Source organism: Takifugu flavidus, chromosome 20 (genome assembly GCF_003711565.1).
Source record: "Takifugu flavidus isolate HTHZ2018 chromosome 20, ASM371156v2, whole genome shotgun sequence".
NCBI classification, from domain to species: Eukaryota; Metazoa; Chordata; class Actinopteri; order Tetraodontiformes; family Tetraodontidae; genus Takifugu; species Takifugu flavidus.
Genome location: NC_079539.1, coordinates 5371486 through 5397170, shown reverse-complemented (window position 1 = coordinate 5397170; position 25685 = coordinate 5371486). Strand labels below are relative to the sequence as shown.

General features: G+C 49.0%; 4 protein-coding genes across 6 annotated transcripts; 3 read left to right on the top strand and 1 right to left on the bottom strand.

Annotated features, from left to right (window-relative positions):
• Window positions 1-451: 451 nt before the first annotated feature.
• thbs4b (thrombospondin 4b) lies at window positions 452-10702 on the top strand. The gene is made up of 22 exons (XM_057019286.1): window positions 452-725; window positions 2793-2990; window positions 3522-3772; window positions 3846-3948; window positions 4103-4185; window positions 4264-4315; window positions 4405-4556; window positions 4959-5096; window positions 5525-5602; window positions 5686-5838; window positions 5919-6023; window positions 6102-6209; window positions 6302-6461; window positions 7339-7457; window positions 8131-8183; window positions 8310-8503; window positions 8747-8925; window positions 9206-9254; window positions 9332-9528; window positions 9606-9778; window positions 9854-9993; window positions 10069-10702. The coding sequence occupies exons 1-22, from the start codon at window positions 653-655 to the stop codon at window positions 10125-10127; spliced, it is 2817 nt and encodes a 938-aa protein (XP_056875266.1). The 5' UTR covers window positions 452-652; the 3' UTR covers window positions 10128-10702.
• A 5935-nt stretch (window positions 10703-16637) lies between these two features.
• zgc:122979 (uncharacterized protein LOC641576 homolog) lies at window positions 16638-19677 on the top strand. The gene is made up of 4 exons (XM_057018743.1): window positions 16638-16887; window positions 17334-17592; window positions 17702-18216; window positions 18898-19677. Exons 1-4 carry the CDS (start codon window positions 16780-16782, stop codon window positions 19129-19131), a joined length of 1116 nt encoding a protein of 371 aa, XP_056874723.1. The 5' UTR covers window positions 16638-16779; the 3' UTR covers window positions 19132-19677.
• A 653-nt stretch (window positions 19678-20330) lies between these two features.
• On the top strand, window positions 20331-22089 carry hwa (huluwa). Of its 3 annotated transcripts, none has more exons than XM_057018748.1 (3): window positions 20331-21233; window positions 21396-21558; window positions 21643-22089. In XM_057018748.1, exons 1-3 carry the CDS (start codon window positions 20655-20657, stop codon window positions 21807-21809), a joined length of 909 nt encoding a protein of 302 aa, XP_056874728.1. In that variant the 5' UTR covers window positions 20331-20654; the 3' UTR covers window positions 21810-22089. The 3 variants fall into 3 exon arrangements, with proteins under 3 accessions (XP_056874728.1, XP_056874725.1, XP_056874727.1); XM_057018745.1 differs by having other exon boundaries at window positions 20335-21233; window positions 21396-21570; XM_057018747.1 differs by having other exon boundaries at window positions 20336-21233; window positions 21399-21570.
• Window positions 22090-22186: 97 nt separating this feature from the next.
• On the bottom strand, window positions 22187-25380 carry atp5fa1 (ATP synthase F1 subunit alpha). The gene is made up of 11 exons (XM_057018735.1): window positions 25220-25380; window positions 24561-24636; window positions 24291-24460; window positions 24029-24202; window positions 23776-23942; window positions 23400-23700; window positions 23094-23318; window positions 22916-23023; window positions 22691-22835; window positions 22472-22622; window positions 22187-22396 (listed from the first exon to the last, which is right to left on the bottom strand). Exons 1-11 carry the CDS (start codon window positions 25277-25279, stop codon window positions 22318-22320), a joined length of 1656 nt encoding a protein of 551 aa, XP_056874715.1. The 5' UTR covers window positions 25280-25380; the 3' UTR covers window positions 22187-22317.
• Window positions 25381-25685: the final 305 nt, after the last annotated feature.

Genomic DNA, 25685 nt, shown 5'->3' with positions numbered 1-25685 from the left:
GGAAAAACAAATACCATTAAGTCCTCATCGCTGCCAAATGTGGCAAGTCGTGTGGTGCCAGACATGCTGACGACCTGAAGGCCGGCGTGAGCCAGCAGCCTGTCTGGAGCTCCGCTGGCCGGTTATTAAGGTGCAGGTTCAACAGCGCTCATTTCCTTTGCCCGGGGTTGTAGAAGAGGTCAGCGAGGGCACTGTGAGAAGGGTGTCACATGTGAGTTAGTCTGGGAGAGAAAGTTGAGTACTTTTCCAGCATTTCAGGCTGGATTTGAAGACACTAAAACTATTCTGAGTCTAGAATGTGGTTAAACATGGAGTTCCTACAGTCAAAATTGCTACTAAAGTACAGTATTCCTGATGGGATCCAGGAGCCAATGCAGAGGCTCTCCTCAGGTCACTCCTTCTCAGTGTGGGGCCGTCTTGAGGAAGGTTTTAAAAGCAGGTTCTGGCCCTGATGCTCCTCCCTCAGTGAGACTCCTGCAATCTTCACATTCACACGCACAAAAGTGACTCCTGCGAGGTGGACCGGCATGTCTCGCTGCTGATACTCAAACGCACCACTCACAGGAGACACCTTCACACTGGAAGCCGCCAGTGCGTCTGACCCCGATAGGACAAGAAACCTCTGAACTGGGACCAGCCAAGGAAGGCGAACATGGGTGTGTGGACAGCCCTGGTTGTGGCCCTGCAGCTGCTTTTATGCTTGGACGTGGAAGCCCAGGTGTTAGGTGAGTGTCATACCTGCGAAGTCCCTAACAGCGACTCTGATGATCACTTTGGGTTTGCTGTAAAAGGTGATGGGACAAAATCTTTCCAGCTGTGAGCTTCCCCACTACAGGAACGTGCTCTTCGTTTCATTGGACTGGCTGTGATGTAATCCTCCATTTTCATTAGCTGTCAGAGAGATTTAATGGCTCCACCGGTGAGTATTTTACCACAGCATCCATGAGTTCAGTGCATAATGGATGGAGCAGACTCTGGCAAAGAGAGTAATGCGGCCTGGAAGAACTCGGGATTATACGCCGTGTCTGATACTCCGAGATAATAAAAACAATGCTAAATGTCCCAGCCAAGGAGTCAGCAAGTCGGATCCATTTTTCTGTGTTTGTGACAGGAGGGAAGAGCGTCGCGCCGCGGGAACAAAGTCACCTTGGTTTCAGTTTGATCTGTTGATTATTCCGCCGTTGGGGGGGTGGGGGGGGAGTTCTGGCTCATATTAATTCAAACAAACTCTCAGTTGGGTCGCACACATGGGAATAATCACAGATGAGCCGGCTGCAAGTCACTCATGCTCTCCGTCTCTCTCTCTCTCTCTCTGACACTCGCTCGCTCACACAAACTGTTCAAGGGCACAAACGGCAGAGCTGCAGACGACATGCAGAGCCGCTGCTATTTCTAATCAGTCAGTGATTAATGGCAAATCTTTCATGTGCGCTTTATTCCCCATAAAGCCGTCTGATAATTAAGCATCCATCTTTTCCTCGCACCGGTTCTGCAGCTGCTTAACTCAAGCTTTGTTTTCTGGCATTAAAATCTGCATAGTGGCCTCCTCACTTTTAAACAAACCGTCTCCATAAAGGATTATTGTTTGATATTTATGCCTTTGCAGAAGCCGACTCTGCAAACCTGACTCCAAATGAGGTGTGACTATGTGAGATGTGCAGGTTACGCCTGAACTATCTGTGGAAGTGACTATAGTTTAGCCTTAAGGAGGAGGACGAGAAAGGCAGGAAACACTGCATTTATTGGATGGAGAATACGAGCAGAATAAATGATGGGCTTCAGTCCTCGCGGCTGTTTTGGAGCGGTGACTTCAGTGTTTATGTTAACTACCTGCTGATGCTGATGATGTGATTCATTCATCATTGCTAATGGCTGACCGGGTACCTCTGACCACAACGCCGCAGTAAATCACTGGCCCCACATCAGAGTGGAGATGAAGAATACTGACCGTTTGTATGTGTGACGGATTTATATTCTGGACAGGATGCTGGATTACTTCATGGCTCGCAGCTGAACCGGTTTTATGGAGCTTGAAATCTGAGGTTAACCAGGGGTTGAAATGAGGCATTTTCTCAGGATCTCGCGTGTAAAACGACCCTGACCCCCACAAAGGCCTCGGGAGATCAGTGAGCACAGTATTTCAGGGTTGCTCTTGTCTTACAGTTAAATAAAAACCATAAAGCATTTATGGGAGTTCATTTGTTCCGTCCGATCCTGTATTGTTTCACTTATTTAAAGGACCAAAAAGAAGTGAAATGTCTGTAATTCACACCAGAATCCAAAACCTACTGATACAAACCACGAGGGAATGTGGGGAAGGACGGTAAATAAAAGCCGGAGAGATCTCATCTGGGGATCGCGTCTGGGAATCTCTGACAAAAGGCAATCTCTGAACATTTGGGAGCAATCCTGCACCCTCACGACAGCGGGCCTCTCAGACCGATTTCAGGGTACTTGTGTATTCATGATGTGAGCAGATGGTGGACGAGACGTCTGCAGAGTGTCCTCTCATGGCCTCTCCTGTCTGCTTTAAAGACAGAAGCTGGCTGGGAGTCGCACCGACCGATGTTTCACTTCCACCGAGCAGGAGCGATAGGAGCGGCGTACATGCTAGCTAGCACGCAACAAATGACGACAACAAGCACCTCTCATCTTTGCTCTGACTCACCCGTAGAACATTGCATGACACACGGGTCAGCCTGTCCGCTCTGGGGGTGTTTACGCCAGAGTTCTGGAAATCTTCATATCATTGCATCCTGTTCCCAAATTGTGCCTCTCTTTTTCATCAACAGTGTATGATCTGATTACCTCGCCTGACTGCCTGCCAGACCTCCTGCAGGGCGGCCTGGTGGAGCAGGGAGTGAACGAGGCCTTCATCCTGACCTCCTTCAAGTTGCAGCCCAAGACCGGGACCTCTGTGTTTGGCCTGTACAACCCCAGGGACAACAGCAAGTACTTCGAGTTCACCGTGATGGGGAAGCTCAATCGAGGTGGGCAAACATGGGAGATCCCCCGGTGTATTTAAATTTACACAGATCCTTATTCCCCCTATATTGACTGAAATGACTTTGTGTAAAGAGAAAAGGGTAAGAAAGGCCAGGCACGCTGAGCCTCTCAAACCCATCACTGCATTTTATACTTAGCCCACAGTTTTAATCTTATGAGTTCATGGGCTGTTGTTTGTTTTGGGAACAGAAGGTTCCTGCACTGACCTGAACGCCTGTTTACCATGTATGCTAATAGCTTTACATAAATACTGAGGCAGTTTCTTCAGCAGATTTCACAATCAGCACATGTTTTTACTAACAATTTAGCTGCTAATCAGAACAAAGGGCCTGCGTTTGCCCATTCCAGAGGACTTTTCCTGGCAGCCTCATCTGTTCTGTCCTGCATCAAGGGAGATTTCTTGATTTGTATTTTCCCGATTGAACCAATATTTTGATTGTTATCTGCACAAGTCACATCTGCAAAGCCTTTTCATGACTCTGTTACCGCTGTTCTCTGTTACCCTCCCCTCACAGCTGTTTTACGCTACCTGCGAAGCGACAAGAGGATGAGCTCCGTAACCTTCAACAACCTGGTGCTGGCAGACGGCCAGCAGCACCGACTGTTGTTCCACCTGAAGGGGATGCAGCAGCAGGGCCCGGGTGGGGTGGAGCTGCATCTGGACTGCAGGCTGGTGGAGACGGTCAGGGACCTTCCTGCTGCCTTCCAGGGTTTGCCTGCCGGCTACGGTTTGGTGGAGCTCAAGACCATGCAAACCAGAGACCAGGTGACCTCCGACTCCCGGTCTGTTCACACAGAGATGGATGTGAGAGCAGATGCTTGATGTCTGATCCCAACAGGACAGTTTGGACGAGCTGAAGCTGGTGGTCGGGGACTCCTTCGAGAATGTGGCTTCATTACAAGGCTGTCACTTCCAACAAAGAGACTCTGTCCAAACCCTGGGTAAGATCCTGACTCGGGAATGGACCGCCTGAAAATGTTTCCCAGGAAAACATTCCCAGCTGGTGGAAAACAACAGTCAATGTTTGTCAGGGGGAACTGAGAGCAGGCAGCCACCTCCGCCCCACCTCAGCAAATAACAGTCCCTTTCTCTTAGGGGTCAACACGAAGCAGCTGTCCAACCAAATGCTGGAGCTAACAAAAGTGGTAAATGAGCTAAAAGACGTCCTCATCCAGCAGGTAAGCCCTAACAAGCGGCTGCACTGAGGCCACTTTATTCCTGCTCATAAACTTGGTATGTCTGACTGTTTCTGTCAGGTCAAAGAGACGTCATTTCTCAGAAACACCATCTCAGAGTGCCAGGCCTGCGGTACGATTAGCTCACAGCCGTGTCCCTCGCAAATGAAACTGGAGCTCAGCTAAAATTAATGAATTAAACCACGGTCCGTCTTCCCAAAGGTCTGGGAGGCACCGAGGTGGTGAAGCCAAGGTGTGTGCCTGGCATCTGCTTCCGTGAGGACATGTGCATAGAGACGGCCGAGGGCGTCGAGTGTGGACCGTGTCCTGACGGCTACACTGGGGACGGATTCAACTGCGACGATGTGGACGAGGTAAGGACGGTATTCCGGAGGCATCCCTCGAAAAAAAGGTACGCTGCTGTTCACAGCTACGCACATGTGAATCCAGATGTACTTTAATGGCAGTGTTGGCAGAAGGGCTGTTTCTGTACAGCAGCTGGAGAGTATTAAGCTGTATGGTGTTGACAGCTTCCACCTCGTATGTATTCAACATATAGCATCTGGATGTGTGCAGAAAAGGGACGCATTCATCATTGATTTGTTTTTGCTTCCCGTCGTTCCTCCCTGCACGCGCCTCTGATTGTGACAGCTGCAGTATAAATAAAGTTGAACTGAATTCAATTAAACTAAATAGGTAAAACAGATGTTCTCCCCTCCTTTTAAAGATTGTAAACAAGGTTTGAAGCGTGTGCATGTTGCCTGTCCTCCCCGCAGTGCCAGTTTAACCCCTGCTTCCCTGGAGTGAAGTGCGTCAACACGGCGCCGGGGTACCGCTGCGAGGCCTGTCCGCTGGGCTACACCGGCCTGCCGGTGGAAGGGGTGGGGGTCGTGTTCGCCCAGACCAACAAACAGGTAAATAAGGACCAAACAAATTCTTCGGAGTTCTGATGCATGCAAGGGAATGTAAATACCACATGGAAAAGAGTTCCTGTTGTGTGTATTTACCCACTCAAACGAAACCATCTGAAGATGTCATGAGATGATTACAGCAGAAAACAATCTGTCTGTGTACATTTATACTTCTAAAGTATTGAGGAAACCTTCTGGGCTGGAACATTGATGGAAATAAAACATTGTGAGATGTTTAGAGTCGTTTCTGTGAAGTATAAACATCAGAAACAGCCTTGCTAAAAGGACTGGCTAAGTAGCCTGGGTGTGTGTGTGTGTGTGTGTGTGTGTGTGTGTGTGTGTGTGTGTGTGTGTGTGTGTGTGTGTGTGTGTGTGTGTGTGTGAGTGCGAGACCAGAACATTTTTAGCTGATTTCATCTTTTTGAATTCAGATCTGCGACGACGTCGACGAGTGCAACCGGCCCGACAACGGCGGCTGCGCCAGTAATTCGATGTGTCACAACTCGGTGGTACGAGACCTATTTTAGGAGCCTTTTTTCCCCCTCCTGGAGGCGCTTTTGCTGTTTCGCTGAAGGGTCTCGTTCCTGCGCAGGGCTCGTACCACTGTGGCAGTTGCAAGACGGGCTTCACTGGAGATCAGGTGAAGGGATGCAAGCCGGAGATCAGCTGCGGGAACGGTCTGACCAACCCCTGCAGCGCCAACGCCCAGTGCATCACAGAGAGGGACGGCTCTATCACTTGCCAGGTATCACTTCCTGTTTCGAGTTTAAACTCTGGCCCCTCAGTGTTCATCAGAGTTCCTGAGGGCCTCTCCTGTCTCCTCAGTGTGGAATTGGCTGGGCCGGTAATGGATACCTGTGTGGGAAGGACACGGACATCGACGGCTACCCTGACGAGAAGCTGAAGTGCAAAGATCCCAGCTGTAAAAAGGTGAGAAAACCACGTGGTGAGGTTGACAGACGGGTGGGTTTCAGGCGTCTGCTTCACTCTGTGGCATCTTCTCCCTAGGATAACTGCGTCTACGTGCCGAACTCTGGTCAAGAGGACGCCGACAGGGACGGGCAGGGGGACACCTGTGACGAGGATGCAGATGGAGACAGTATACCAAACGAGCGGGTCGGTGGATCTGAGAACATCCACGGAGCACTCGGACAAATCAGCTGAGGGGAGGTGTTTCAGCTTTACGTGGTTTCCTTTTTGCATCTCAGGACAACTGCTGGTTGAAGCCTAACTTGGACCAGAAGAACAGCGACAAGGACACCCACGGCGACGCCTGCGACAACTGTCGCCTGGTAGAGAACCCCGACCAGAGGGACACCGACGGCGACGGCAAAGGGGACTCCTGCGACGACGACATGGACGGAGACGGTAGGAGCCCGGCCGTCTACCTGCGCTGGACACGGAGGAAAATCTCAAACCTCCCCCCCTTAGAAATAGAGAAGATATGTGTGTGTGTGTGGCAGCAGGGTTGCTTTTACAAGCCTGGTGACGCATGAGAACCAGAAAGTAACGTCCAGAGGTGGTCTGACCCTCCAGCCAAAACACCAACTTTGATCCAGCGCTGGTATGATTACACCTGAGAAGCCCCCGCAGCAAACAAGTTGGTTTTCCTTATCTCTGCTGGGTGACCTTTATGTGTTTGTGCTGCTGCTGCTGCAAGGAATTTACAAAAATGGCCGAGCTCACTCAAATGAAATACAACAGCGCCGCCTAGTGGCCAAGATAAAAGAACGGCGTACTTTTAGTTCTTTATTCCCAAGATCATCCTGTTTAAATGAAATGTCTCAGGTTTTACAGTCCGGGTGTCTCGGTCCTTCCTATTGCGTATCAATCATTTCTGTCAGCAGCCAAATTTAGCCATGATTTCATTATAGGTCGATGCAGAATCGCAGCTGCGGTAAACAGTGAAAAATTGCTGCCACTTGGCGCTAAATGACAGGCTGACATTTTAAAACGGCTGCAGATGACCGTTCCCACAACCAATTATAGTTTCATTATTGATTCGGAGGTTTAATGTTTAGCAATTTGCATGCGGATTTATTAGAAAATTTTGACTTATTCATTTCTGTGGATCACCTGAATGTCACGGCTTTAATTTAGAATGACAAAATGATTTACGCGCATCCAATTCATAATAACTGAATTAGTGAATTCACTAATTTTTAATACTGAAAGATAATCACTGTGTGAGACGTTTTCAGGCTGCAGCCTGACTGACAACCTGCGCTCTTTCTCTGGAAAACAGGCCGGAAGAACATCCTGGACAATTGTCAGCGCGTCCAGAACCGAGACCAACTGGACCGGGACGGAGACGGAGTAGGAGACGCCTGCGACAGCTGCCCTGATATCCCCAACCCAAACCAGGTGAGTCAGAGTGGGTGGATGGATGGATGGATGGATGGATGGATGGATGGATGGGTGGATGGATGGGTGGATGGATGGATGGATGACTGGATGGATGGATGGATGGATGGATGACTGGATGGATGGATGGATGGATGGATGGATGGATGGATGGATGGATGGATGGATGGATGAATGGATGGATGGATGGATGGATGGATGGATGGATGGATGGATGGATGGATGGATGACTGGGTGGGTGGATGGATGCATGGATGGATGGATGTTGGATGGATGGATGGATGGGTGGATGGATGGATGGATGCATGGATGGATGGATGGATGGATGGATGGATGGATGGATGCATGGATGGATGGATGGATGGATGGATGGATGGATGGATGGATGGATGGGTGGATGCATGGATGGATGGATGGATGGATGGATGGATGGATGCATGGATGGATGGATGGATGGATGCATGGATGGATGGATGCATGGATGGATGGATGGATGGATGCATGGATGGATGGATGGATGCATGGATGGATGGATGGATGGATGGACGGACGGACGGATGGATGGATGGACGGATGGATGGATGGATGGATGGATGGATGGATGGATGGATGGATGTTTAGAAGGATTAAAGCCGCTCATTAATAACTCCTAATAATCGGACTCATGTTTCAGTCGGATATTGACAATGACCTGGTGGGAGACTCCTGCGACACAAACCAGGACAGGTAAAAGCTTCCCGACACACACGCGCGCGCGCACACACATAAACGCGCACACACACATGCACAGACACACACACCGCTGCCACCACCACCGCTCGACCCCTGACCTCTGTCATTGTCGCCCTGTAGCGATGGCGACGGTCACCAGGATACCAAGGACAACTGCCCACTGGTGATCAACAGCTCGCAGCAGGACACCGACAAAGACGGCCTGGGTGACGAGTGCGATGACGACGATGACGACGACGGCATCCCTGACATTCTGCCGCCAGGACCAGACAACTGCCGGCTGGTTCCGAACCCTGACCAGACTGACGACAACAGTGAGTCTGAGTCTCTCTCTTATCAGGAGGAGACGTGCTAACACGGCTACAAACGTCCCATTTAAGCACAGACGATCGCAACCTGAATGAATAATTCAGCTTTTCCTGCTGGAATAAGAACAGCTGGCACATTTTGGGATGCGGAGCTCTGCGGTTCCGCCCGTTTCATCAGTTTCCTTCAGACGCTTCAGACCTTTTCACTGAGGCGTTCTCCTCCCTGACCTCACGTTTCCTGTCCCTCAGATGACGGCGTCGGGGACATCTGTGAGTCGGACTTCGACCAGGACAAGGTGATCGACCGGATCGACAGCTGCCCCGAGAACGCCGAGGTCACCCTGACTGACTTCAGAGCCTATCAAACGGTGGTTCTGGACCCTGAAGGCGACGCTCAGATTGACCCCAACTGGGTGGTTTTGAACCAGGTGAGGTTCCTTTTCGTCTATGGGGGGAAGGGGGGGCAGTAAATTAGCTCCTGATTCTGCTGCCTCACTGAGCTTCAGAGCAGAAAAGTCCATTACAAACAAGCGGCCGGGCTCCCAGCAGCAGGCAGACCCGGTTAATGACCAGTTGCTGGACCTAACTGAGCGTTTAGCACATAAACAGCCGATTCTCTCCTGGATTCGAAGGAGATAAATAACAACACTAAACTAGATGTTTGAGTGGAGGTGCTTTCTCATTAAAGCCGCTCTCTTTATTACGCAGGGGATGGAGATCGTTCAGACGATGAACAGTGACCCGGGGCTGGCTGTCGGTGAGACGAATTTCCGCTCAATAAAATGTCATTAAACCGCCCGAGCTTGACGGATGCTCGCTCCGCTCCCCGCTCAGGTTACACGGCTTTCAGCGGCGTGGACTTTGAGGGCACGTTTCACGTCAATACGGTGACCGATGACGACTACGCCGGCTTCATCTTCGGCTACCAGGACTCGTCCTCGTTCTACGTGGTGATGTGGAAGCAGACCGAGCAGACCTACTGGCAGGCCACGCCCTTCAGAGCCGTGGCCGAGCCCGGCATCCAGCTGAAGGTGGGAGAGCGGGTCACGTGACCTACGCCCGCCGATCGTTCCCATCTTTCTCTTCACTTTGTTGTGCTGGTCGCCAGGCTGTGAAGTCTACAACCGGCCCTGGGGAGCACCTGAGGAACTCGCTGTGGCACACGGGGGACACCAACGACCAGGTCCGCCTGCTGTGGAAGGACCCCAGGAACGTGGGCTGGAAGGACAAGGTGTCCTACCGCTGGTACCTGCAGCACCGCCCGCAGGTCGGGTACATCAGGTGGGACAAAACCAGCTCAAATATGTGCCCTCAGATATAAGAGGCAGGCGTGACTGCACCTTGTGTTGCGTTCAGGGCCCGGTTTTATGAGGGAACAGAGCTGGTGGCAGACTCTGGAGTCATCATCGACACGACCATGAGAGGAGGACGACTCGGCGTTTTCTGCTTCTCCCAGGAGAACATCATCTGGTCCAACTTGAAGTACCGCTGCAATGGTGAGGAAGCGGCGAAAGCGCGCGTCCAAACAGATCCGTGATCAGGCGTGACCCGGCTGACTTTCTCTCCCACAGACACCATCCCCGAGGACTTCCAGGAGTTCAGCACTCAACACAGCGGAGACGCGCTGTAAACACGCAGCAAGCGTCTGTGTGCGGGCGTGTGAACATGTGCGCGAGTGTGTGTTCGCACACACGCGTGCGTGTGGATCTGTACAGTTTTGCCGCCATACGCAACCACAAGATTTGTACTGTGTGTGTTTGTGGATCACTCGTCTGGTGTCATGCTGTTCCTAGCAGCTCCAGCTAATCATGCTAATTGTCATAAGTTATGTTTGTTGAACATGAGGCCATTTTATGCCATTACGTGGGACATATTAATGAGCTACGTGACAGCTGACATATTTAATAATCATAATCGCTGTTTTAGTGGCAGGAGGATGTAGGAATCGATAATAAGATCATGTTTTTCTCTCTCTCTGAAGAGTTAGCTTGTGGAACATCACATCGTATGAAAGTTTCCTACATTTTCAGCAAGGAACTAGCTGTATATTGTCATCAATTGTAATCTTTTTTTTACCCCTCCTAGAGAAGATGGAGAAACCAGTGCCTATTTTAAATGTCTCTTTCCATCATTTGTTCTTTGTTTTCCCTTTTTTGTCACAAAGATGGCAAAAATAAAGGGGATTTGAACTTTACTGAAAAAAAACATTCGAAACAATTCTTTCTTTAACCATTCAAATACATAAAAAACATCACCCACAACCCCCCCCCCCCCCCCCGCTATACTATTGTTTAGCTCGAACAAGACACGTCTAATAAGAAGCCTTTTTTCCTTGATTAGCTTTTCAGATGAACAGTCAGACTTTGGCCTTTGTGAGGTTTTCCAGAATAGAACCGAGTGTGTCTTTACCCTTTATTATTGGCAAGAACAAACTTTATTAAATCAAGATTGCGTTGCTAAATCTGCGAGACCTCAATCAGTGGAGAGGAATTGAATTATGCTTCAAGTCGCAAGGTAAGAACACAACTTTCTATGATGGGATTTATGTTAAGTTGAGAAAGTTGGAATCGCAACTATCACCGTGTTGGTGTTGAAGGAAGGTGGGGGCGGATTTGAACCATTTTCAGAGGTGGTCCTTCCAAACGTACACATTAGTGGTGCAAATGATGAATGGCAGGGGGCCACACGACGCTCCCTGAGGTCATTCTACCAGCCTGGCCCTGCATGTGCGTTTAAAAGCTGATGACAGCCACAGCCTAGTTCACAACTGTGCAAAACTATATTTAAACAGAGGAAGGTTGTGTTCAGTCACTTCCTGAGAGTTCTTGCACTGAAGAAAACAGCCTGCCGACAAATCTGAGAGATCAAGAGGTTCAGAGGGAGAACCGTGACCGCGGGTGTCGGTGGGAGCGTCGGGGAGAGGTGCTGGAGCGCTGCCTTGATCACTTCTTCAAAAAGAAGCACAAATCCGAAAGAGGGGGAAGCGACGAGACAAACTGGCAGCCAGGTTTCAATTTTAGCTCCCGTTTCTCTGACTGACGAGTTTCCCCCTCAGGGAGGAAAACATTTCTCTTTGTGAATAGCTGAGGAAGAGGAGCGATGGCAGAAGGTGACGAAGTTATATTTGCCAGAGCAAAGCAGCAGCGCAGATGATTAGCAGCTAATTTTTTTTTAAAAATCGATCTACGTCTTCGATTCTTTTGCTAAATTGCGACTAAATTTTCAAATGTTAAAGTCGAAATTGTTTGACGGATCGATGAACGTTTTGCTGCTTTTGCTTTCGTTGCCACTTTATTGATTTTGAGTTCACGTCTCTGCTCACAAACTGCACAAATCGAATCGATGGAATATCGGCTTTTGCTAAATTTCGTCGCTAACATGAAGGCTTCTGCTTCGGGTCCTGCTGTGACACGTTCTGTCTTCACGGTTCCACCATAAAACAGGGAAGAAAACCTCCTGTTCTCAGGTAAAGATGCTGTTCTGGCCTCAAAGCTGCAGGACAGCAGCTTCAGATGGCTGCAGTGGGTCGGCAAGCCGCGGCTCTTTAGCGCCGCCCTAGTGGCTCCCCGGAGCTTTTTCAAAAACATTCTTGACGTTTTCCAATGCTGATTCAACAGTTCTTGGACCGAATCATTTGGAAGTTAAACTAGAAGCACCATCGTACAGCAGAGGAGTCACGTGGTGCGTCATTCTCTCCAGGATGCGCTGCGGGGAAAACAAACATTTAATCATGAATGCTCATTATGCATCTGTAGCCCACTTATCATTTTGATAGGAGACTATTATAACTAATATCGACACTTACAGCACGTGTTCCCTTTATTATAAGGCTTTTAATTTTTTGTGGCTCCAGACAGATTTGTTTTTTGTTACTTTTGGTCCAATATGGCTCTTTCAACATTTTGGGTCTAGTCAGATCTTTGGCGTCACCTAGTGGGGAGAAACAGCCCCTCCGCTGGGTGGGGTCATGACGTCATCCCGCGCTCAGCTGATTAGTCTGTGGTCTCAGCTTTGTTCTTTGACTTCTGCTCCTTTTGGTGTGGCGACTTGTTGCAGCTGGTTGCGGGGGGGTGTCTCATATGCCATGACATCCCCCCCAGCTCGTGTTACCTGCCTGCACGCGGCCTTTCTGCCTGTCGACTCTCATCTTCCTCCTAATTTCCTGTGAGATCCGGGCCTTCTGCAGGCCGCCTCTCCCCCCACCAGAGGAGAATCTACTAGACAATTAAATAAGGCCTCAGAGCAGCAGCAGCCAGGATGTCTCAGCTGGGGGGGGGGCTGACTGAGGGTCCACTGGGCAGCAGACAGGAGCTTTTTACCTCTGTGAGTGTGTAACTATACCGGCTGTGTGATTAAACTTGCTCAGTCTGAACAGCAGGTGGCAGCACTTGCTAAGAAGAGAAGCCCTAGAAACCCAAACTGAAGCAAACATGTATTTTTATGTTATTTCCATCCGCTGTTGTGTTGAAATCTTGCAACAGTGTGATGTAACTGAAGTATGGCAGCCATTGAGCTGAGAAGGAGAACTGATCACAAGTGCAGCCTCCTTTTCAGAAACCTTTGACTGATTGAATCCACAATTCTCGGTGTTGTTTATTCCCCCCCAGGTCCACCTTTTGAACACCGTCTGACTTATGTGCATTTGTCTGAGGAAATCTTGGTGAGACTCCATCACCATCTGCCTGTCTGCTTTTCTGGAGCACCGAGGCTTCGGTCTAGCCAGGCGCTGCACGTAACAGTCACACTCCTGGACATGTGTGGGCGACGCAGCACATTGGGGAGAAAGTGCGAGACGGGAGAAAATGAAAATATCTTCTCTTTTTTCTGTCTGTGAGAGAACATGGCCTGTTCTGACTGTTCTGTTCCCTCACTCAGCTTGTCCTCAGCTCATACTGTTTCCTACTTAATATTCCAAAGGCATCAAACTTTTCTCGGTGCTGCTTTCGCCTCATTTTTTTGAAGACACCTGTAGGGACCAAATGGCCTCAGTGTGGGAATTTATTCTTTGGCCGGTTGCACAGTGTTGATTCATGCTGCGACCTTTGCAGGGCTGGATGAATGCAGGCAGTGGGACGAGTGTGAGATGAGGCTGGATGGTGTCACCTCCTGTGTTGTGCACTCAGCAGGGTGATTCAGAGTCCCTTCCAAACATCAGTCATGGGGTTGAACCTCTGAAGCATTAAATGCATAAAACATTTATTTATAAAATAGAAAAATACGTGTGGTGCTGTCCACATGCTGTATAAACATGATTCTGGTGGTAAATATCTGTGGATCCAGTTGTATCTTGAGGGACTATTGTGACTATTTTCTTGCATTAGCATTGACAAAGTCTTTTCTCCCTGATCCCTCTGAGGCGACGCTACATTATTTGCAATGGGGATTCAGTCTTTGGTGTTTGCTTAGTTTCTACTCATTTTCCCAAGTCAAAAATCCACAGTGAACTAAGGGTGCATCTAACTTTCACCAGTTGGCAGCATGCGAAAAGGGATTTAAAACAACAATGCATTTGATGCATTTCTCGGGACTTGGGTGCAGAATGCTAACGGCTAATGCTACCGCAGAATTGTCTTCACTTTGGAATAGCAGTTGAAAAAAAAAATCTGTTTAAACATCACACTTTTTTACTAAATATGAACCAGAACCTGAGGGTGTCCATAATTGAGACGAGCATACGAGTTAAATTATGCAAAAGAACATCAGTGACAGAAAGAAAAGAAAAATGTTCCTGGGCTGGTAGGAACACAGACTAGCTGAGCTGTCCGCCTACTCGTCACCTCAATCACACAGCTTGAAACACTAATGATCATTATTATCCCACAGACTGGCACCCAAATTTGCATGTGTATCTGTGAAACAGAAAACAGGCCAGCCTCAGAATCAGACTGTTCCTGTGGGTAACCAAGTGAGAGCCGGCTCTGATTCACAGCATCTCGCCAGAGCTCTGAATAGCACTGCTGCATGACGCTCCATGGCTCACCGTGTTCCAACCAAATTTGTCCACCATTTCCTGCAGGGGCGATAGGAGAATCCCCAGGAAACTCCGTCCCTGATTGGCTGCAGGAAGCGTCACTGCAGGAAGCAGAGCCATATATGTATCCTCTCACTCTTATTGGTCTCCACGGCTGCACATTGGTCAGAATCCTTTCCTACCTGTGAAGGATCTGTAAATGGTGTTTAATTTAGGTGCTATTATGAGCTATTTCAAATCAAAAGGTTCTCTTGCGTAACTGGAATCTGCACCTTCTCTCCAGCTGTTGATTTGCGAGGCTTCACGGTTATTGTCTGAGCTGCGTGGGTGGACTCTTACACAATCCAAAGGATGCCGAAGCCTTTATTTCGCATTTATGCACCACAGATGCTGCAATTTGTTCAGTCTAGCTCATCTTTCTGCTTCAGGAAACACATCCTATCAGGATCAATCACACTGGGTCATCAGCTACATTTCTAATCCTTACATTTTAGGTGTCATATGAAAAATATACATGTTTGCCAACAGACAGTGTTGTGATCTGTAGCCTACATCCCTCTGACATTGTATTAAATGCCAGGTAGCTAATTCTGAAGAAAAGAAACGTGACATGCTAAAAGATAAATAATTATTAAATTTACAGTGCGATACTCATTTTAACCATTTTTACACTCTGGCCCGCCACATCTGGTATTTCTCACGCATGAAAATGTATTTTGTAATGCCCACCGAGTTACACCTATATGTGTATGTATGTATATATGTATGTATGTATATATGTATGTATATAAATGTGCTGTTGAACACGCTCAGTCTGGGCGTCGTGGAGTTCAACTGGACTTTGACACGCCCCAGTCAACGAGACCAACTCCCACCAGCCAATCAGAAAATAATATACAGGTTCGCATCAGCCAATCAGAAAATAGCACCGCTGTATCCGGGCAGATATGGTTGATCTGGCCGCAGTTACCGAGAAGAGGACTATTCTCTTATGTCAAACATGGGGGATAATAAGCAGGACACCAAACTGTTGAGCAAAAACTGCATAACATACTAACGTTAAACTGGAAGGGAAACATTCATTTCTATTTTGAATCTATTTAGAATACTTGAACAGTTTTTCTAAAGTCCTGGGGGAGCGAATGAGAATACTTTGAACTGAAAGGTCAAACAGCCAAACTTTGAAATACCATTGGCATCAAACGATAAGTGCACACATATTGATGAATTATTTAAATCCTTCATAATCCTTTATTACCTCTCATACCCAAAGGTCTGCCCATCACGAGCCCCTCCCAGCAAACATCTCATTCTCACCTCAGATCAAAACATAACGGCACTGAATATTTAATGTAAAGGTTTGACACGTTCGCTGAGAAACTGACAGATTCAACAGGAGAACAGCAGGCGCAGAAATGGTACAGTCCAGTGAAGGGGCGAGTGGAAGGTGCTGCTTAAATTATTCCTTGTGAAAGGGACAGGAAAAGACTGCATATCCTAACATTTATCATTTTAATGGTATATAGACAATTTCAGTTTTAGGGTTAAAACGACAGTTTTCAAGGATTCAAATCCCGTTCGAAGGGGACAGACCCCCCCCCCCCCCCCCCCCCCCCATACCATCCCATAATTCGATCCATGCCCACATGACTGTTCTTAAATTGAATTAGATTTATTTAATCACTTCCATCATGTTGAGCGCTTTGAATCCCCGCAGCTCCAGATCTACATGAGAGGATCGCAGAATGGCCAGATGTGTGTGCTCTTTGGGGGTTTAGTAAACTCCTGAATTAGCCCGATTTATTGTCGGGGTCTACGTGTCTGTGCGTAAAGTCATTCTAGGACATCCGTCTGGAGGTTGTCTGGCTCCCCGGCACGTTCACAATCATCTCTATTTGTTCTCTGCGCGCGCGTCTGCGGAAAATAGCCCGTCTCCTCCGCGTCGTGACTGTCTGCTCAGCCGCTTTCTTCAAGAACTCCGGAAACAAGCCTCCAGATGGAGAAGGAGGCTGCAACATCCGCGCTGATCACCGCGCCAGAGCCAATAGCCTTCCGAGGAACTATCTGGACGCCGGCATCCCCTGCCGTGCGTACGTAGGTGGGGCGGGGCCGGGGAAAGCTCTGTCACGCTGTGTGGGCGGGTGAGTGGATAGTAAAGGAGCCGGTGTGGAGGTATTTAACGGAGAGCCGAGGAGACCCGAGACAGCGAGCAGCTCCAGTCAGTGCGCAGCCATTTCAGCACCAGCGCGCCCGGACAGCGACACGCAGCCTCCCTCCCCATCCTCAGAGGAAAAGCGCTCCCAGCTCCGCCATGGTTCTCATCTGGACCCAGTTCGGTGTCAATCACAAGAATGTCAATGTCAAATGTAAAGTGCGGGTCATGCACCGCGGGGACAGCGCGGGCTCGTCGTCATCAGCGGTGAGTGTTTCCACTTCTCTGCCTCCACAACTTTAGATGAATTATGCTTGTGTGTCGCATCGCGCGTCTGTTGCCGTGATCTCGTTCAAACGCAAAGCCGACTGTTGCGCGTCCAGCCAATCGTTGTAGTCGGATCATTGTCGTTGGGGGAAATCTGACCCCCCCCCCCCCCCTCACAGATGCCTCCCCCTTCCCTCGCGCTGACTTGTGCATTTTGTAAAATTTACTGCATATGCAGTTAATCACCAACGGGGCTGAGATCAGTGTTTTTGACCACCCTTGAAGAACATCTCCACCTGCTGTGGAGTTCATCTGTGGGGGTGTTCTGTACCTCCCGACTGTTCCTGTTGTATTCAAAAGAGCAAAAAGACTCTTCTCTGGTTAGATTTTCTTGAATGATGATATGATGGTGCAAGTCTAATGTCTGACTCCTCCTGTTTCTGCAGGACGGCAGCAAGTCTGAGCCCGACACGCCGTGCCTGACCACGAAGCCCACGGGCAAGGACTTCTACAAAGTGTTGGGCGTCTCTCCTGAGTCCAACGAGGATGAGATCAAGAAGGCCTACAGGAAGTTGGCCCTAAAGTTCCACCCAGACAAGAACAGTGATGCGGATGCAGAGGACAAGTTCAAGGAGATCGCAGAGGCGTACGAGATCCTCACAGACCCTACGAAGAGGAGCATATACGACCAGTTTGGGGAAGAAGGTGGGTCTCTTAAAAGACGTGACTGAAATTGAACTCCTGGATTTTGTAATTGTTTCACTATAGTTTCGGGTTTACATGTTTAAATATTTGTTCTCTTTTGTGTTTTCAGGCCTTAAAAATGGGGGTTCAGGCACTGGTCAAGGCAAAGTCTTCCGTAACCATTTCCACAGCGACCCCCACGCCACCTTTTCGGACCACTTCGACTTCCCCTTTGGCTCAGACTTTGATGGCGAAGACGATCCCTTCAGGCGGTTCCCCTTCAGCCATGTTAACGGGTTCGCCAGCCACGATGGCGGGCCCCGGAGGGGCCAGGGCAAAGAGGTGGTGCACGACCTGCCGGTGACCCTGGAGGAAGTGATGCACGGCTGCACGAAGCACGTGAAGATCACCCGCAGCCGCCTGAGCCCAGAGGGCCACGGCTTGAGGTCCGAGGAGAAGGTGCTGAACGTGGTGGTGAAGAAAGGCTGGAGGGCAGGGACCAGGATCACCTTCCCCAGAGAGGGGGACGAGACGCCCAACAGCACCCCCACCGACATCACCTTTATCCTCAGGGACAAGGAGCACCCCCACTACAGGAGGGACGGCTCCAACATCGTCTACACGGCCAAGATCTCCCTCAAAGAGGTGAGTTTGGAGAACCAGGCAAATTTCCACACATTCTATCAATCGGATGGTCACAACTAGGACAGAGAGTGCAGCCCCCCCCCCCCGTTTACAGCAGGCTGACAGACCCCCACGCACAGAACAGCAGCATCCTGCCAACGCCTTGGTTACCTCAGCAGCCCCTGCAGAGACCGAGGCTAAATATAGCCTCGTGCTTGCCAACCCCCACAGTTCACACTTGACGCTCCGTCTCTGTGTGTGCTGCAGACTCCTCCGTGGCGTGCAGAGAGGCCATGATTTTTGGCTCGCCGTGGCGCTGACTCTCGTTCTGACCCGCCCACGCGTATATTAGCAGAGCAGCAGTCACAAAGACTGGCGTTTGGAAAGAGCTCCTCCATCTTCCTGCGCCTCCTTTCAGTCACTAAAAGCCCTCCACTCCCACACACGGCCTGAACAGAGCAACCGTTATAGCATCTGTGACACCCTTTGGTTGTGTAACCAAGAAGATCACAACCCAGCGAGACAGACGCCTCATATTTATCAGTTATGCAACCTGACACACAGGCGTGTAATTGATTTTCCTTTTTTTTTATTCCGAGCCAAATTCATCCCATTCAGGCCAGTTAGAAACACTTATGAAACAGCTTCTAAATATAACTGGGCTACAGAACTAAATTTCCCTGCTTTCCTTTCCGTCTCCAGGCTCTGTGTGGCTGCACGGTTAACGTTCCCACCCTCGACAGCCGGATGATGCCGGTGCCGTGCAGTGACGTCATCAAGCCTGGTGCCATCCGGCGCCTGCGGGGCGAGGGCCTGCCCCTGCCCAAGAGCCCATCCCAGCGTGGCGACCTGCTGGTGGAGTTCCAGGTGAACTTTCCAGACAGGATCCCGCCGCAGTCCCGCGAGATCATCAAGCACAGCCTGGCCCAGTGCTAGCCGGGGCCTGGCCACGCCTCATCCTTGCTGCTGGTGCACGAACACAGCCTTTGCCTAAGGTGCTCGCATCACAACCAATCACAACCTCTTATTGTGTTTGGAGCTGGCCTAGATCAGTGAGGGGAGGACGTTCTGCAGACCCGACGTGCACAGAGATGATGAATAGCTTCTTTGGTATCCGAGGACGAGCATCGACTCAGTAGCCCTTATCTTGAGCGGAAAAGGAACTCTGTACTGTTATACTTGCAAGCTTACAGCAGGGTACCAGTGTCATTCGAGTCTGTACAGACTTAAAGCTGAATGGAAACATATTTTTTAAAGCAGTTATATGGTGCTCATATGACCGATCGTTTGCATTGATTTGTTACAATAGCAAAACGTACTTGTGTGCAAAGATCTTCTTTGTGTGCAAAATGCAAAAACATTGTCTCTAAAAGAGATTCATCTGTTAAATGTTCTATTGAATTCTTTGTAATGTTTCTATATATGCTGCAATATTGATGTATTGCTACCTTGATGCATGAAAAATAAAGAAAATCAAATGACGCAATTGTTGTTGTGTGGAGAACACAGTTGAAATATCAATAATTGGCGGATCCCTGTCAAAATGGAGCCAGCATGACTCATGAAAAAACATTAATTTGATCTGTTTTCCTGTCACACGGATAAACAGGCTGCCTTTTATTGAATAAAACGTAAAGCCATAAACACACCAGAAGAAATGAACAGCACATGAACCCCAGTTTATAGCACATCCCTTTTTATGTTTTCATGAATTTAATCTTCCATCCCTCCATCTATGTTCGACCTAATCTGATCTTCATGTATTGAAAATTAATAGTGTACTTAACTTTATTCTAAACTCTCTGTATTTAATTCCATAAGTCACCATATTGGGACCTTTAAACGTGACCCTCCATCCTTCTACAGAGTAGAAGGACTTTCTTTCTACCATCATTAGGATTCTCATCCACTTTAGTGTCTTTATTTCTTTTTGACCCCTCTTTACAGGTATCCCTCCAAACATTGGCTCTAGGAACTATTAATTGTAACTACTTCATTTATGATGGAGAAAAGGGCCTCTGTTCAAACATAATTATTATGTGATATTGTCACTATTTTATTTCCTTCCCTCTGCAACAAACGCCGCTAGATCTGCCGCCATCTAGTGGCCGTTAGATATAGCGACAGGGTGGAAGTTTCTGCGTAATAAGTTGCACCTGCCGATCTGTGATCGACCTCGCTGTCGATCACTGAGTGCGAGTCCCAGAGTCGCGTCAGATCCTTTAGTTATCGCCCACTGCATTCGTTTGCCGTGATGAAGTGTAAACAGACAACGGGAGACATTTATATTGCGTTGATATCTGACGGACATTCCTCTATACTGACATTTGACAAAGAATACTTTGAAACGCAGAGTGATCCACCTTGATTGACGCACCTGCGCCATCAGACACAACGCAAGATCTCGGCTGGGATCGGCAGTTCTCTGAAATTGGCTCTCCAGATTCATCTGGGATGAAATGTCGCAGATAGGTCAGGTCACACCGAACGATCTGGCGGAAGGTTACCCGGTGACCAACTTGACTTTGGTCGTCCTGTTGCTGATCCCCTGTGTGGTCATTCTGCTGCTGCTTAACTGTCTTTTCCTGGGTTACAAGTTACTGATCCTGTCAAAGAGGAGGAGCAGGCTGGGGACGGGAAACACGGAGGAGATGCTGCAAAGAGTCGGACGAGTGTCGGACGCTGATTTGGTGTCGCTGCAGGACCTTCGGAGAGCCTACATGTCTCTGTCGGAGCCCGTCTTGACCCATCCCGTCACCTCTTCCAGGGCTTCATCCAGGGAGAGGGCCGAGGTTGGACACAGGTATAGGCTCCTGAGGCCGGATGGGGCGACCGGATCCGGATCCCTCAGGGCCCCTAGTACCATCCGGGCCACCTCTTCTGCGGCCTGTATCTCCCCGAGACCCGGCCTGCCCCCCTGCTCGCGGATGTACAGCATCAGTAAAGCGGCTCGCTGTAGGAGCGCGCCCGTCTTCCCTTCATCCAGCGATTCAGAGGCGGAGGTCAGGGTGAACCTGGTTCCTCCGAACTCCCCAGAGGCGAGTAACTGAAAATAAGCAGGTAGAGCTCAAGTGCAAAAACCAAACTGTTGTCTGTTGTCCTCCCATAGACGCTTGTTCCACCTGTTCGACTTTGAGGTGACATTTAAACCAGTAGAAGATGCCAGTTAAAATCCTTTCGTGTGCTTCCTCCTCTCACAGCAGGACGCAGAGGGCGGTGCGCCTGCTCAGAGTAGGTATGAGATGCTTACAGATGTGAGCCCAGCTGTTGCCGTGCACATGGAATGCGAGTACCCCGGTGCCCCATCAGAGGCGTCCCGCACGACCACCTCCGCGGTGGGTCCGGGTCTGGACAGCGACTTCGGTGCGAGCGCGGGTACGTTTGTCCGGCTGCTTAACGGGGACGTTGCTTGCTGGTGGTCTTGAACGCTGGTGGTCTTGTTCTCAGGCGTTTCCCTGCGGATTCTGTCAGCAGACAGCGACGGCCTGTCCAACGGCGTGCTGTCCTCGGCGATGGAGTGGGATTATTACGACCCCTGCTACGTCAAACAGAATCACGTACCCAAACATGAACACCGCAGATCTGCAGCGCACGCCAAACAGTACTGGGTGTAAGCCTACTCGGTTCTTAAATATTTTATTTAATCGTTTTACTCTTTATATTTTCTTGTCGTCTCACTAAGCACTGTGCACTTAAAGTAGTATTTCTAAGGGGAAAAGCACCGTCATTGAATACGTTCAGTAATTGACACCCTCACTGTATAACTGTTTATGCACTTGTTTCACCATAATTGTCTTTCATGTTTATGTTCACATTCACCACTGCTGTAATCGTAAATTCCATTTTTTCAAATGTTTTGATGCACTATTAAACACTATTTGGTCATTTCAGTAATTTTGCACAATCCAATTCTCTACCGACAGGGGGCACTGTGGTTAGATTGTTCATTTATTCAAGTAAATCAAAAACTTGTAAAGTTTCAGACAAGAAACCTGGTTGAATATTTTATTCTGTTGAAAGACAACTGTACATTAAAGATCAAGTGCCATTTGAATTTTTGTTGTTCATGAAGGTAACATCTGGCGCCTAACTATGCGCACGCGACAAAAACCACATCAAATTTCATTCGAAGCTGGAAAGGAAATTCAACACAATTTGCTTGAGTTTAGCATCGGACGCCTCAGAGATTTTGCCATCGGCCCTACAAAGAAGAAGAAGAAAAATGATTAAATCAGCAGAAATCTCAAAACAAATTGGGTTCTGGTCCAAAACGTACCTGATAGCTGACAGCAGGTCCTGGTGCTGGCTCAGGATGTGCTGCAGGAAGGCCTTCTCGAACTTGGTGATCTTGCTCGGCTCCATTTTGTCCAGGTGGCCCCTCACACCGGCGTAGATGACCGTTACCTGCTCCTCAATGGCCATCGGAGCTGAACGAGGAACAGAAGTCAGAACAGATTCCGACAGCGTGTGTGAGCTTCACCACGTCGACACTCACAGTACTGTCCCTGCTTGAGGAGTTCTGTCAGACGGACGCCCCGGTTCAGCAGCTGCTGAGTGGCAGCGTCCAAGTCCGAACCGAACTGAGCGAATGCAGCCACCTCACGGTACTGGGCCAGCTCCAGCTTCATGGTACCAGCCACCTGGTGACAGAAGATTCTCCACTGAGAAATCCCCGTTTAAAAACACAGCTGAGAAACAGGCGATCACAAAGGCAGCTAACCTGCTTCATGGCCCTGGTCTGGGCAGCAGATCCGACACGGGACACAGACAGACCCACGTTGATGGCCGGACGAATGCCCTTGTAGAACAGCTCAGTCTCCAAGAAGATCTGAACAGGAGAACAAGATTTAGTGACTGGGAGGCGAGATTTGACTGAATCCAAGAGGTCAGAAGCTAACCTGCCCATCTGTGATGGAGATGACATTAGTTGGAATGTAGGCCGACACGTCACCAGCTTGGGTCTCGATTACAGGAAGAGCTGTCAGGGAGCCGCCCCCAAAATTATCATTCATCTTGGCGGCTCTTTCCAGGAGACGGGAATGCAGGTAGAAGACGTCTCCGGGGTAAGCCTCGCGACCGGGGGGACGACGAAGCAGGAGGGACATCTGACGGTAGGCGACGGCCTGCCGACGGAGGAGACGTGAACTGTCGCAGGTTGTGACTGGTTAAACCCAAAATGAAACAATCCGCTCAGACAAACTCACCTGCTTGGACAGATCGTCATAGATGATCAGGGCGTGTTTGCCGTTGTCTCTGAAGTACTCCCCCATGGAGCAGCCCGAGTACGGGGCCAGGTACTGCAGCGGGGCGGCGTCGGAGGCAGTGGCAGACACCACGATGGTGTACTTCATAGCGTCGGCATCGGTCAGCCTCTTCACCAACTGAGCCACCGTGGACCTCTTCTGGCCAATGGCGACGTAGATGCAGTACAGCTTCTTCTTCTCATCGGTGCCCTCATTAAAGCGCTTCTGGTTGATGATTGTGTCGATGGCGATGGCGGTTTTGCTGCGATGCAAAATTCGATATGATGATCAGCACCGAATGTACTTTACGCAGCAACGCCGTCTGTCTGATGCATACCCAGTCTGTCTGTCTCCAATAATGAGCTCACGCTGCCCACGGCCAATGGGCACCAAACTGTCCACGGCTTTGATGCCAGTCTGCATTGGCTCCCTCACAGAGATCCGGGGGATGATGCCAGGGGCCTTCAGACCCACACGTCTGCGGGTTTTAGAGCCAAGGGGACCCTGTCATTTACAACACACCACAAATACAAGTTAAGAGAAAATGTTTACCGCCAATATTTGACCTTATATCGTCTTTGCGTTTTTACCTTTCCATCGATGGCATTCCCCAGAGCGTCCACCACGCGGCCCAGGAGCTCTTCCCCAACGGGCACGTCGACAATAGCGCCTGTTCTCTTGACAATGTCACCTTCCTTGATCAGTTTGTCGTTACCAAAGACCACAACACCAACGTTGTCAGGCTCCAAGTTGAGAGACATACCCTGGGGAGGCAGTTCAGAGGTTAATCTCTTCTTATATACTAGCATCAACTACTAGCACAACCACTAAATGATGCACTGGGAGTTTCACCTTCAGTCCAGATGAGAATTCCACCATCTCCTCAGCCTGCACATTCCTGAGGCCGTACACTCTGGCAATACCATCGCCGATGGACAGCACGCGGCCAGTCTCTTCCAAGTCAGCACTGGTGTCAGCTCCCATAATCTTTTCCTCAAGAATGGAAGACACCTCGGCTGTGCCTTTAATGGATGGAAAATTTAAAGTGAGAAGATTCCACTAACTTGCACCTATGGTATCGTGTAAAAATGTGCGTTTTCCTCTCCAGTTGGTATAACTGACCTGTTTTCTGCAGCCAAGGGCGGCCAGTGTGCAGATTCTTGGCTGCTACACATGCTGCAGCAACGTTCCTGGACACCTTTCATACAACAGAAGTGACATTTGTTCATCCAAAGTGAATAAACGAGGACAGCAGTTTGAAAGTAAACTCAAAAATAAAACCATCTCTCTGTATCTAATATAATCGCACAGCATTGATATATTTTGTCTACAAACTGAAAATGGCAATTACCGTTTCTAAGTGAACACAACTGCTGGCTTTGTCAAAAATATAGGAAATAGTTACAACTTTCATGCAATTGGCACAATCATGAGCAAATTGTTACCAAGTTGTTGCCCCTTCAATCTACATTAGTAGAAAAAGCTAGCACGAAGCGACAAAACTGACCTTCAATTACCCACCTACATATTTTATCTCCCAACACCGGACATTTTTAAAATGTAGCCATTTTCAGACATTGCCCGTCAATTTAATGAGTGTGTCTGTGTGTGTGTCTCCGACACGTATAAAAGCCAGCTAACCCGTGAAGGGCCCGGTGTCCTCCGGTCCAAATACGTGTGCAAGAAATTGTAACACCTCCTCGGCGATTCATTCGAGCAACATCATAAATTGGTGCAACACGTCGACAAAAACCGAAAACGGCGAGATTAGAGCTACTTACAAACCCAGCCCGGCGAGGAAGGGTGCGGGCAAGGGCCGCAGCAACGCGCACAGACAACATGTTGGTGTCCTTCTGTGTGTATTCTGCTCCGGAGCGGAGAGAGAGGGATGGCGGACACGGTGACGCTTTGTAGAAAGGTCGCTGTGACCCGGAAGTACTTCAAAATAAAAACGTTCACTATTTGATTTGAAATGTGTTAATGCATTTTGTGTGCTTTTTAAAAAAATATTGTGCTCAGTAATTTATCTCACACAATAATTATTTAAGATATAATATATATAGTTTGGATTAACTCGTGGCTATCGTTTAACGTTTTACCAGCATTAACTTTAAGAGAACTTCTAATCCACCCCTCGTTTATAACGTGTGTATATCCCTACGTTAAATGTCTAAAAATGTACGAACCATTGTTTTTCCGTTTACATCTATTCTCATTTCGGCCGACAGGGGCGCTCGTCTGCGAGGT